The 13438-nt window shown below is 36.8% G+C and overlaps 1 protein-coding gene across 2 annotated transcripts in view; it reads right to left on the reverse strand.

Moving 5' to 3' along the window:
• Nucleotides 1-13438, reverse strand: part of HMCN1 (hemicentin 1) — a 477641-nt gene that overhangs the window by 181366 nt on the left and 282837 nt on the right. For both annotated transcript variants that reach the window (XM_034666795.1, XM_034666794.1), the window contains exon 36: nt 6062-6185. In XM_034666795.1, coding sequence (XP_034522686.1) covers nt 6062-6185 — 124 coding nt within the window. The remainder of the gene's footprint in view (nt 1-6061; nt 6186-13438) is intronic.

The raw sequence follows: 13438 nt of genomic DNA on the forward strand, positions 1-13438 counted from the left end.
TTAACATTAGTTTTAGCAATGATTTCTGGGATATGACACCAAAAGCACAAAACAACAAAAGCTAAATAAACATGTGGGACTACAGCAAACTAAAAACCTTCTGTACAGCAAAGAAAACAACCGACAAAATGAAAATGGCAATGTACTAAATGGAAGAAAAATTTGCAACCGTAGATATTTTTCCAAACAAGACTAAGAAGTGACCAACAGATTCACGAAAAGTTGCTCAACATCACTTATCATCAGAAAAATGCAAATCAAACCCACCAATAAGATACCATCTCACATGTGTTAGAATGATTATTTTAAAAAATACAAGAGTCAATGACTGTTGGTGAGGATGTAGAGAAAAAGGAACCCTCGTACTCTTTTGGTGGGAATGTAAATTGGTATAGCCATTATGGAAAACAGTATGGAAGCTCTTCAAAAAATTACAAATAGAACTACCATATGATCTAGCAATCCCACTTCTGGGCATATAATTGAAGGGAATGAAATAGTATCTCAAAGAGACATATCCACTCCCATGTTCACTAGAGCATTATTCACAATAGCCAAGATATGGAAACAACCTAAGCATTCAACAACAGAAGAATGGATAAAGAAGATGTGAGATATATATATAAAATTCCGTTCTAGCATTTAAAAGAATCATCTTGCAATTTTGAATTTAGGTTAGCACTGTTTTAGACAGAAACATTAGTAAGGTAACAATATCTTATGTTAACAATAGATGTCTGCATACTCCAAGCAGGAGGTTGGATTCCATTCAACTCGGTTTTTTTTCTCTGTTCTCCTTCTTCCAAAAGCTGCATGTGCATTACCATGCCAAAACCACAATACCTGCTTCTGAACATATCATGGACTAGACTTTACCTATGACTTTAATAACTCACAGGCATGAGTTGACTTTTTCAAATCCTAGTTAAATTTGATTTAATACATGACCTATCTAAAAGTGAGTTAATCCCATTCAATCATCAAAATTATGATATAACGAGTAATAAATTAATTTATACCAAGACAATACTAGAGTCCTGAACTGAAGTTATCCATTTAAAGAAACAGAAAAAAGAAAAAAAAGAAGTTCCCCACAACATTCCCAAATCTCCTTTAGGTCACAAGTGAACTATTAAGCAAAACACAGAAACGATAGAGGAACCTTTTTTAAGTGGGTGTTAGCAGATGTTAGCCAAGCAAATACTTCAGAATAATAAAATTAAATTAAGGGGTGCTCTACTAATGTTTTCACCAGACAACTCATACAGACCCAAGACAGTTCCTGGCCAACTGTAAAGGCAACAGAACTTCAGATATATTGTTAAAATGTTGGTGCTGTGAGAAGGGCCAAAAGCCAAATATGCATTTGGCCAAAACAGTTGTAAAGCTACCATTTACAGATGATAACTAGAAACCAGGCACCAGGCTAAACTTGTAGTTGTAAGCACATATAGTCTTTCATTCAATCCTCACAACAACCTACTGATTATATTATTATCCTTCCCATTTTACAGATGAGAAAACAGATTTAAAAAGTTAACATCTAAGCCTATTGTCCTCATGATATTACTCGGCAGTACAGGGCCACAAATTCAAAGCCCATGCTTTTAATCACAACATGCCACTTCTGGGTGCTTCACCGTGGTTAATCTTTTCTAGGATATAATTAAGTGCAGATGTAATGAATGCTTGAGCCATTAGACTCCAAGTAATCATCTGTTTGTGGAAACATCTGTCTTACTTGGCAAATATCCGAGGTTTAGATAAAATTTCATAGTTTGGTCTAGAGAATGAGAACTTTCAGAATTATGAAACTTTGATGATCAAAAAGGACCACCTACTGAGAGTCTCTGTCTTCTATAATGGACAGAACTCCCCCTAAGAAACCTAGGGGTTCACAAGAATGTTCCTCTCCTCATGATCATGACTTAGTCTTCTTTTTTCTTTTTCTTTTTATGTTTTTTTATTATATTATGTTAGTCACCATACAGTACATCCCTGGTTTCTGATGTAAAGTTCGATGATTCATTAGTTGCGTATAACACCCAGTGTACCATGCAATACGTGCCCTCCTTACTACCCATCACCAGTCTATCCCATTCCCCCACCCCCCTCCCCTCTGAAGCCCTCAGTTTGTTTCCCATAGTCCATAGTCTCTCATGCTTCATTCCCCCTTCTGATTACCCCCCCTTTCTTTATGATTTCTCTCATCTATGGAACAAAGAACTAGGAAGATTGGTAGGGGAAGAAAGGGATAAAGAAATGACTTAGTCTTCTATGTCTTCCAGGAAACGATCCACCCTTACTTAGCCTTTTGAAAACACTTTTTTCCACGCTTGAAAAGAATGGAAGCATCTACAGTCTTTTTCATAAGAAAGGAAAATATTAAACAATTGGAAAGCTGAATTTCTTAGGATCGAATACATTTGGATGTCAATTATTGTAAATGCTCATTTGCTGAATGTGTTACCCCATCAATAAAGACTGGGATTAAATCCTCAATTAGAAAGCAACTATGAGATTGGTTAAATAAATTTAAAAATTAAATGCTGGTTGCTTCTCTATAGATTTTTCAATGTCCCTCTTAACATATAGCACCGGGATTGGATACAATACTTCAGAAGCATTTAGAAAGCAAGAGTGTAACAGGGCTAATTCCTTTCTTGTTGTCCATACTATAAGTTTCTATTACTGACTTCTAAGGTTAATTAGCATTATTATGAAATTGAATGATTGTATCTATGTAATTGCAGAAAGCCATTGATATCTCCAGTATTTCAATGTGTGGTGTCTTTAAGCCACTCTTCTCCAACCCTATTCTGATGTAGTGTTTCACATCAGATTAACTTGTCATTTTAACTTCTGAAGTATTTAGAAATCTATGGTCAATTAATCCTTTAGAAATTTCTACATTTTTCATTAACATCTCCAATTCTCACTGAAGTTATTAATACAAGTATTGAAGGGGACAGAATCAAGTTAGGACCCATTTACATCTAATGTGATTTCGCTTTTCAGGAGTGCCAAAGTAATATGTCAACATTCTGTCAATTCCCGTACAGTAGCCAATCACTTCCTTTCAAGTTGATAATAATCAGTATTAGATCAGAAGTTCACTTCATCATCTCTTCTCCTTTCAGACTGATGAACTGTTATCTGGACAAGTCAAGGTCATATAAGTAAAACATTTTCAGGTACTTTAAGTATCTTACTCTATTCCATTTGTGATTTGTATTAAGAAGATTGTTTCACATTCTCCATCCAATTTGGTAGCATTTAATAAATCCTTACAATGACTAACCTTCTGTTTCTTTCCTTTCACATTAACTCAGATGTCTTCCAGCTTATTGTCCTGCTCTCTGATGATTTTCTGTGTAGGTGTGTACCCTAATTGCAATCCCTGTTAACATACATTTTGTTACCATATTCATATCGTAGGTTTATAGACTTATGTTTTCCTAGGTGTTGACTCTTTTGTGTTTCTGTTTTTGCTTTGTATATGATGGGATCCTTAATTTCTTTCATGAACTCTGGTTTTGAATCATTCTTGACTACATTAGTAAGTCTCTAAGCCAGTTTTTGGAGTCTGGGCCAATGTTCCTCTGAGTAATGACATACAGACCACTTGCCATTTTTAACATGTAATACATATGACTTTTATGAACACTGAAGTTTGGGAACCCCAACACTAATGTTTGGTTCTTCCCAGCTCTAGAGACATACACTCTGTTCTTCAATATACACTCTTCATTCAATATTTTAATCCAGTCTAGAGAACAAAAACACCCTTCTTTTTGATAACACCTGAGAGAGTAAAAGTGGGAGATATTTTACATCTAATACCTCAAAACCTCAAAAGCACTCTTCAAGTCAGATACTCAGAGAAATTAAATGGTTGGCTCGAGGTTACACAGATCATGGTTAGCACAGAATTTAAACCACAATTGGTCTGACTCTGGTGCCTGAGATGATTGCAGCATATCATGCTATCCCACTTAACTGTTTCCTTTTAGCCAACAATGGAGACTAGATAAGGACTGAAATTATTGTAAGGGAAAAGACAAATAGCCTGTAAAATGAGGAGAAAAGGACCCTCAGGGTAGGAAAATGAGGACAGGAGAGCAAACCCACCCATAGCACACTCTTTTTTTTTTTTTTTAAAGTCATTTCTTTACAAAGATTAGCTTTCTTTTTTTTTTTTTTAAAGATTTTATTTATTTATTTGACAGAGACAGAGACAGCCAGCGAGAGAGGGAACACAAGCAAAGGGAGTGGGAGAGGAAGAAGCAGGCTCATAGCAGAGGAGCCTGATGTGGGGCTCGATCCCATAACGCCGGGATCACACCCTGAGCCGAAGGCAGACGCTTAACCGCTGTGCCACCCAGGCGCCCACCATAGCACACTCTTAAATGGAAGTGGAGATCTCAGTATGAGCTGGAGATAGCTGCCAAAGACCACTAGTGCGAGGGAGAAGACCTTATGAGAAACAAGGTAAATTCAAGGCAACTTAAGGAAAGCAGGGTCAATTTCAATCAAGCCAATTTCAAGATAGTTATAATGAGATATTGGTCTTTAAGTTAATTACTAAATGAAAAAGTAAAAGTCCTAAAGAACATGGTTTGTGTGTATGACATCCATAAATTAGGTGTATTTATTTGGGGAAAGTGGGAAAATAAATCGTTTTATTAAAACATTTAGGGAACTGATGATCTGAATCTTTCAACTAGTTGATTGATTGATTGATTGATTGATTGATTTTTTAAGATTTTATTTATTGGGGTGCCTGGGTGGCTCAGATGGTTAAGCGTCTGCCTTCAGCTCAGGTCATGATCCCAGGGTCCTGGGATCAAGCCCCGTGTCAGGCCCCTGCCTCCTCTCTCTCTCCCTCTGCTGTTCCCCCTGCTTGTGCTCTCTCGCTCTCTCTGTCAAATAAATAAATAAAATCTTTAAAAAAAGATTTTATTTATTTATTTGAGAGAGAGAGAGAGTGCACAGAGGGACAGTGAGAGAGAAGCAGACCCCCCACTGAGTAGGGAGCTGGTCTCAATCCCAGGACTCTGAGATCATGACCTGAGCCCAAGGCAGACCCTTAACCATCTGAGCCACCCAGGGGGCCCCAACTAGTTGATTTAAATAAAATAAAATATGTAAAGAAGTAGATTAGAAGAATTCAATGTCCAATTTAAATTTTTTCATTCACATACTATTCACTTTTTCATTTGTTAATATTTATTGATCCCCTACTGATAATGTACCTGGAATCAAGCTAGATGCTGGAGCATCCTTCTAGGTTAAATTGCTCAGTAAATGTAAAGTAAATATGTGAATAAATGAACGAAGAATAAATGAAGTGAATGAATAAATGATTTAACAAGCAATCACAAGGATTAGAGAAAATGAGGAAGGTATCACATGGAAATCTTGGATAGCTCTCTGCAAATATATTTGGCTGAATTAGGAAAGTCCAAGCCTATAATTCTTGACCCTTTCTGATGAGATTCCAGAGATCTGAAGTCTCACATTCAAGGTCAAATCATCTTTTAAGTTTATTATGAAGCTGTAATATTCATGAGATATTCCATGGCTACCCAGACTTTTTACTAAAGCACATGAGAGAAGAACCTAAGTCAAGAAAGCTTCTACTTACAAAATCTCTCTTATAGCCAGCAAAAAAAAAAAAAAAAAAAAAAAAAAAAAAAAAAATTACAGAAAATGCTAAGGAACAATCCTGCAACTCTGCCTTTACAACAAAAGTTATCTGTACAAAGTTATTAGTTAACAGAATTCAAATAATTAAAAACTTAAGGGTAGTATGTTTATTTATGAGCTCAGCATATCTTATTTGACAACCTGAACATCCTAACAGATATCTTGAAAAACTGATATCTTAATATGAGCAATTATAACTACAATAATGTAAAAAAAAAAAACTAGTTTTTTTTTCTCATACAAACAAAAATAAATACTTGTTTCTTTTACACTGTAATTCAATAAAAATGAGCCATCATGTTCAAAAAAGCCTTAGAAATGTTCTTTTGTTAAGACAGGGGAATGACATTACCATGCACATGTAGCTGAAGGTGCTGCTGTGTTTCTCCAGCCGCATTGGTCGCCACACATGTGTATCTGCCAGCATCTTCCATCAGGGCTTTGGCAATTTGTAAAACTCGACCAGAAGACTGTATCTAATTGGGAGCAGAAAGCATGGCAGCACTTTGTACTTTACACTGGACTTGAAAGCATTTGCTGAGATAGACAAACTCATTTAAATTTACGCTATTTAATTATATTTTTACGCCAATACCTTAATGATCTCTTGATAGATTAGAATCAGATCACTTCATCATACCAAAATAAAAGGCTGATTTGATTGAAAAACTTTTCTTATTCATTGGAAAACACAAAATAAAAGAACCTAAGGCCAGCGTGCTGGTACAGTCATAAAACTCCACTGAACAAAAGACTAGCACTGAACAATGAGGTATGTGATGAAAATTTAAGCTACTTAAAAAAATACGGTCACATTTAGGTAACACTTCATAAATAGTTTTTAAACAACAATCTTTTTTGATTAAATGGTCACGGGGGCCAGAAAAGCAATAAAAATTATAAAATATGAGTAATGGAAATGCAGATAAATTTCTTCCCGACTGTTTTTCCTCATTTCTCATTTCTCTCTTCTCCACCATTTTGGAACTAGTGATTCAGTGGTTACTCTTTGAAACTGATTATTCAGGGGTTATCAGTAACTTCTAATCACAACATCCAGCAGCTTATGTAGTAAGCTCATATTCTCTCTCACCATCTACAGCATTTGGCATTACTGACTACCTACTCCTGAATCACTCTACTCTCTGACTGTTAAAGATATAAAAATGTCTTCAGTTCTCAATCTCTGACTTTCTTAGGAGATTACAGAATCTGCTTCCTCCTCCTGACCCATAAACATAAAGCTCAGCTTTCTGATCGTTTCCATCCAAATTCACAGCTTCAGGGAAGAATCCTGTGCAGACTCCAAAATTTATAGTACTGGCCTCAATTTCTCTCCTGAGCGCCACACTCGCTGTTCCAGCTAATCTGCTGGATGGGTTAGTGCATGAAATTTAACACATCCAAAACAAAGCTTATAACTGTTTCCTTGTATCTCCAGATCTACTTTTCATTGCATGTTTCCAATCTCGTTTAATGGCACTACTAGTCTCCAAGTCATCTTGATTTCAGAGCCCACTCTGACTCTGCTATTAGTTATACTACTCTATGTTTTTCATATCCTCTACTTTTCCATTCTCACAACCACTGTGGGATTATAATAGCTTCTTAATTTATATTCCAGTGTCTCCAACCTCCCAAACTGTTAATCTATTTTATATGCCATTGCCAGAATAATTTGTCTAAAATGCAAATTTGATCCTTTTACCAGTTTCCCTTCAAAGCTCACTCATAGCTCCCCACTTGGTCCAGAATGAAATCTGAACTCAGCATAGTCTTCCACGCTTACCACATTCTGACCCCAAATGATCTGCTCTCTATATACTCCCAAGTAAACTCCCACTTGACCTACTCTCCAGCCACAGTGTACTGAACCCATTAAGCACCACATTCATACATTAATATTCACTTCTAGACTTCTGCACATGGCCTTTAAATGCCATTATTTTTTAAGACTCTGAACGAGGTCAATTCTCTCTTCTATAAAGAGTCTCCCCTTAGATTAACTCATTCATGTGTATGGTTTCAAATATCATCTATGTGTCAGTATCTCCAGCCAGAACTCTCCTTTGAGCTCCAGGAACATATATTCCATGGTCTATCTGATCTCCACTTTATAAGTCAACTTAACCTCCAAAAGTCTAAAACTTAAATCCAGTGTTTTGCCCCTAAATGGGTTGTCCTCCAAAGTCTCCTATCTCACTGGTAGGCATCATAAGATACACATCTGTGTAGGTTAGATTCCCCAAGTTCTCCTTGTTATTTCCTGCGCTCTCAGCTTTCATATGCAATTTATCACTGAGTCCTAATGACTGAAACAATAATTCTCAAATATATCCATATATCCTCATCTTCATGGCTAGAATGTGAGTTTAAATTTCAATCTTTTCTCTTTCCTAGATGAATAAGACCTAATTGGTTTCCACACATTAACTCTTTATCTTTTTAAGTTTATTTTTGGAGGTAAAATTGGCATATATTATAATAGTTTCAAGTGTACAACATAACAATTCGATATTCATACACACTGCAAAGTGATAATCATAAGTCTAGTCCTCATTCAAAGTTATAAATTTTTTTGTGATGAGAACTTTTAAAGATTTACTCTCCTGTTAACTTTCAAGCATGCAATATAATATTATTGAGTATAGTCACTATGCTGTAATTATATCCCCATGACTTATTTACTTAATATCTGGGATATTGTACCTCTTGACCATCTTCACCTATTTTGCTCACCTCTCAACCCCCTTTTCCTCTGGCAATCACCAATCTGTTCAATGTGTATCTATGAGTTTTATTTCTTTTATTTTTTGGATTCCACATATAAGTGAAATCACATGGTATTTATCTTTCTCTGTCTGACTTATATCATTTAGCATAATACCCTTAAGGTCTACCCATGTTGTCACAAATGGCAAGACTTCATTCTTTTTTTATGATTGAATAGTATTCCACTGTGCATATGTGTGTGTGTGTGTGTGTGTGTGTGTGTGTGTGTGTGTGTGTTTATCACATCTTCTTTACCCATTCATCTACTGATGAACACTTTGGTTGTTTCCATGTCCTATTATAAATAATGCTGCAATGAGCATGTGGGTGCATATATCTTTTTGAGTTAGGGTTTTTGTATTCTTAGGATAAATATCCAGAAATGGAATTGCTGAGTCATATGGTGGCTCTGATTTTTATTTTTTGAAGACTCTCCATACTGTTTTCCATAGTGGCTGCACTAGTGTACATTCCCACCAACAACACACAAGGGTTCCCTTTTCTCCACAACCTCACCAACATTTGTTATTTCTTGTCTTTTTGATAATAGCCTTCAAACAGGTGTGATGTGATACCTCTGGTTTTGATATGCATTTCTCTAATAATTATTGATGTTAAACATTTTTCCATGTGCCTGTTGGACATCTATATGTCTTTGTAAAATGTCTAGTTATATCTTGTGCCCATTTTTAAATCAGATTGCTTGGGTTTTTTTGTTTTCTTTTGCTATTGAGTTGAGCTCTTCATATACTTTGGATATTAACCCCTTATCGGATATATGACTTAAAATTTTCGCCTTATTTAATAGGTTGCCTTTTTATTTTGTTGGTGGTTTCCTTTCCTGTGCAGAAGCTTTTTGGATTGATGTAGTCCCACTTGTTTATATTTCCTTTGTTGCCTTTGATTTGGGAGTCAGATCTAAAAATTCAATGCCAAGACTGTTGTCAGGAAGCTTACTACCTATGTTTTCTTCTAGGAGTTTTGTGGTTTCAGGTTCTACATTCAAGTCTTTAATCCATTTTGAGCTGATTTTTGTGTATGGCTTAAGACAGCATTCTGGTTTCATTCTTTTGCATGTGACTGTCCAATATTTCCAACATCATTTATTGAAGAGAACATCCTTTCCCCATTGTATATTCTTGCCTTCTTTGTCATAAATTAACCAGCCATATATGTGTCAGTTTATTTCCGGGCTCTCTGTTCTGTTCCATTGATCTATATGTCTGTTTTTATGCCAATTCCAAACTGCTTTTGATTACTACAGCTTTGTAGTATAGTCTGAAAACAGTATGATGGTTCCAGATTTGTTTTCCTTTCTCAAGCTTGCTTTGGCTACTTGGGGTCTTTTGTGGTTCCATACAAATTTTAGGATTGTTTGTTCTATTTTTGTGAAAAATGCCATTGGAATTTTGATAGGAATTGTATTGAATCTATAGATTGCTTTGGGTAAAAGGAACATTAAAACAAGATTAATTCTTCCAATCCATGGACATGGGATACCTTTCCATTTATTTGTATTTTCTTCAATTTCTTACATCACTGTCTTATATTTTCTAGTGCATAGGACTTTCACTTCCTTTCACCTCCTTGATTGAATTTCTTTTTATTCTTTATGCAATTTTAAATGGGACTATTTTCTTAATCTCTCTTTCTGATAGTTTGTTAGTGTATAGAAATGAAACCAATTTTTGTATATTGATTTTGTACCCTGCAACTTTACTGACTTCATTTATTAGTTCTAACACTTTTTGGTGAAGTCTACAGGATTTTTTAATATATAAAATCAGGGGCGCCTGGGTGGCTCAGTTGTTAAGCGTCTGTCTTCAGCTCAGGATGTGATCCCAGAGTTCCGGGATCGAGCCCCACATCAGGCTCCTCCACTGGGAGCCTGTTTCTTCCTCTCCCACTCCCCCTGCTTGTGTTCCCTCTCTTGCTGGCTGTCTCTCTGTCAAATAAATAAATAAAATCTTTAAAATATATATATTATATTATATATACACATATATATATCTAAAATCATATTGTCTGCAAATAGTGACAGTATTACTTCTTCCTTTTCAATTTGTATGCCTTTTATTTCTTTTTCTTGCCTAATTGCTCTTGACAGGACTTCCAATACTATGTTCAATAAAAGTGATGAGAGTGGGAATACTTGTCTTTCTCTTGATCTTAGCAAAAAAACTTTCAGCTTTTCACCACTGAATATGATGTTAGCTGTGGGCTTGTCATATACGGCCTTAATTATTTTGAGGTATGTTTCCTCTATACCCACTTTGTTGAGGGTTTTTACCATAAATGGATGTTGACTTTTGTCAAACGCTTTTTCTATTGAGACGATCATATAATTTTTATCCTTCATTTCATTAATGTGGTGTATTATGTTGGTTGATTTGTGAATGTTGAAACATACTTACATTCCTGGAGTAAATTCATCTTAATCATGGTGTATGATCATTTTAATGTTGATAGGAACTTAAGTTTGGATGCATTCTAAAACTCTGCATTTTTACACCCCCACAATGTCTTATGTTTTTGATGTCACATTTTACGTTCTTTTATTTTGTGTCTCCCTTAACTGTTTATTGTGGTTATAGTTAATTTTACTACTTTTGATTTTTATCTTCATACTGGCTTTATAAGTAATTAACCCTCTACCTTTACTCTATATTTACCTTTACTAGTGACATTTTTACTTTCAAATGTTTTCTTGTTACTAGTTCGTGCCTTTTTTTTCAGCTTAAAGAAGTCCCTTTAACATTTCTTGTAGGGCCAGTTTAGTGATGAGGAATTCTTTTACCTTTTGCTTATCTAAAAATATCTTTATTCTCTTTCAATTCTGAATAATAACCTTGCCGGGTAGTGTATTCTTGGTTAGAAGTTGTTTGTTTGTTTTTTTTTTTTTTCCTTTCAGCATTTCAAATACACCATGCCACTCTCTTCTGGCTTTCAAGATTTCTGCTGAAAAATCAGCTGATAGTCTTATGCGGGGTTCGCTTGCACCTAACAAATGGCTTTTCTCTTGCTACTTTTAAGATTTTCTTCTTATCTTTAACTTTTTACATTTTAATTATAAAGTCTCTTCCTGTGGATCTCTCTGGGTTCATCTTATTTATGCTTCTTGGACCTGGATGTTTGTTTCCTTCCCCAGTTTAGGGAGGTTTTCAGCCATTATTTCTTGAAATGTGTTTTCCGCCCCTTTCTCTGTCTCTTCCCCTTCTGGAATCCATATAATATGAATGCTATTCCACTTCCTGTTGCCCCTTAGATCCCTTAAGCTATCTTCATTTTTTAAAAATTCTTTTTTCTTTTTGCTGCTCTGCTTGGGTGAGTCCCACTGCTGTTTTCCAAGTCACTGATCTATCCTTCTGCTTCATCTAATCAGCTGTTGAACCTCCTAGTACAATTAATTATTGCATTCTTCAGCTCTGTGATTTCTGTTTGGTACTTTCTTATATTTTCTATCTTCTGTTGGAGTTCTTGCTGTGTTCATCCATTCTTTTCCCGAGTTCAGTGAGCATCTTTATCAGGTATATTACTTATTTCCATTTCATGAAGGTCATTTTCTCTCATGAAGGAGGTTTTTGTTCTGTTCTTCCATTTGAAACATACTCCTCTGTTTCCTCATTTTGCTTGAGTCTCTGTGTTCATTTCTATGTATTAGGCAAAATAGCTATCTTCCCGGTCTTAAAAGAGTAGCCTTGTGTAGATTAACCTCATTGTTCAAACCTGCCCTAGCTCTTGGTTGTCTCTCAGACCTTGTGACTGCCTAAGTAGCCTGATTTATTCTTGATAAGTCCCAGTTATTAAGGGTGTTATAAGACCTAGCAGTGTTCCAAAGAGAGGGATCTCAGTCAGACATGGTTTCAGGCTGACTAGAAGCCAGAACCTTAGGCAGCGGCTTTTAAAGTACACAGCTATATACAGTCTGACAGGACTGCAATTGTAAACCCTGCTGGCCTTCAGACCAGGGGATCTGGAGGTGTCCCTTGGGTGACAGTTGCAAAAATCAGGGCTTCAGGTGTGTGTGTATATGCTCCTTGCCGGGAGGTACCAGTGAGCTATAGCAAGGCCAAGGGAGAACACAAAGGTGGTGTCTCCCTGGCTATGGTCCCTCAGAGTGCCTTCATAGCCTCTACGTATGTGACAAACCTGAAGCCTGTCCCTCAGGCTGAAGCTCCAGGACCAGTGGGTGGGCCTCTTTCACCAGCAGACTAGGAGTGTATTCCAGTTACTGTGTGTACCACTTGGGTGTGGTAGCCTGCAAAAAACAGCTTTTCTGATTATTGCTACAGTCCCATATGGCCCTGGAATACAAGCCCCTCTGGCCATTGGGTCCAGGCAGTCAAGGGGTGTCCCTTGTGTGGACTGTGCTTGCCTGTTAGCTCTACTGAGGCAGTGGGAAAGTACTTGGGGTGGGGGCATGCCTGCAGCTTTAGCAAGGCAGGTGAAGAATGCTGGGAGGCAGAGCATCCTCCTTCCCCACCTCCATTTTAGCAAGGCAGTGGGAGATTGCTGTGACTGTGCACATCTGCTTTTACCAGTAAGGTGGAGGGAGAGTGTAAAACTGGTGCCTGACAGCACCTCTGTCCCTGGAGAAGGTCTCTACTGGTCCCTGTCCCTTTGGCAGATGCTTTAAAATTAGCAAATGAATCTCCTTCACATATAGTCTAGTCTAGGCACTTTTCAAATTTTTGCACTAGGCCCCAGGGCCAGTAAGTCTGTGTGTGAGTCATTTAAAAGAAGTCTCTCAGACCCCTACAGTCCTTTGGGTCTCTTGGATGTAAGCTCCATTGGTTTTCAAAGCTGGATATTGTATGTCTTGTCTCTCCAGTACAAGTCCCAAGGGTTGGAATGCCTGATGTAGGGCACCAACCCCATGTTCCTCAGGGAGAAGCTGCAGACTTGTGAGATCCCTCCCTATTGTGAGTTGGTATGGTATAGTTTTCGGCAAGATTGG

This window comes from Ailuropoda melanoleuca, chromosome 8 (genome assembly GCF_002007445.2).
Source record: "Ailuropoda melanoleuca isolate Jingjing chromosome 8, ASM200744v2, whole genome shotgun sequence".
Taxonomy (NCBI): Eukaryota; Metazoa; Chordata; class Mammalia; order Carnivora; family Ursidae; genus Ailuropoda; species Ailuropoda melanoleuca.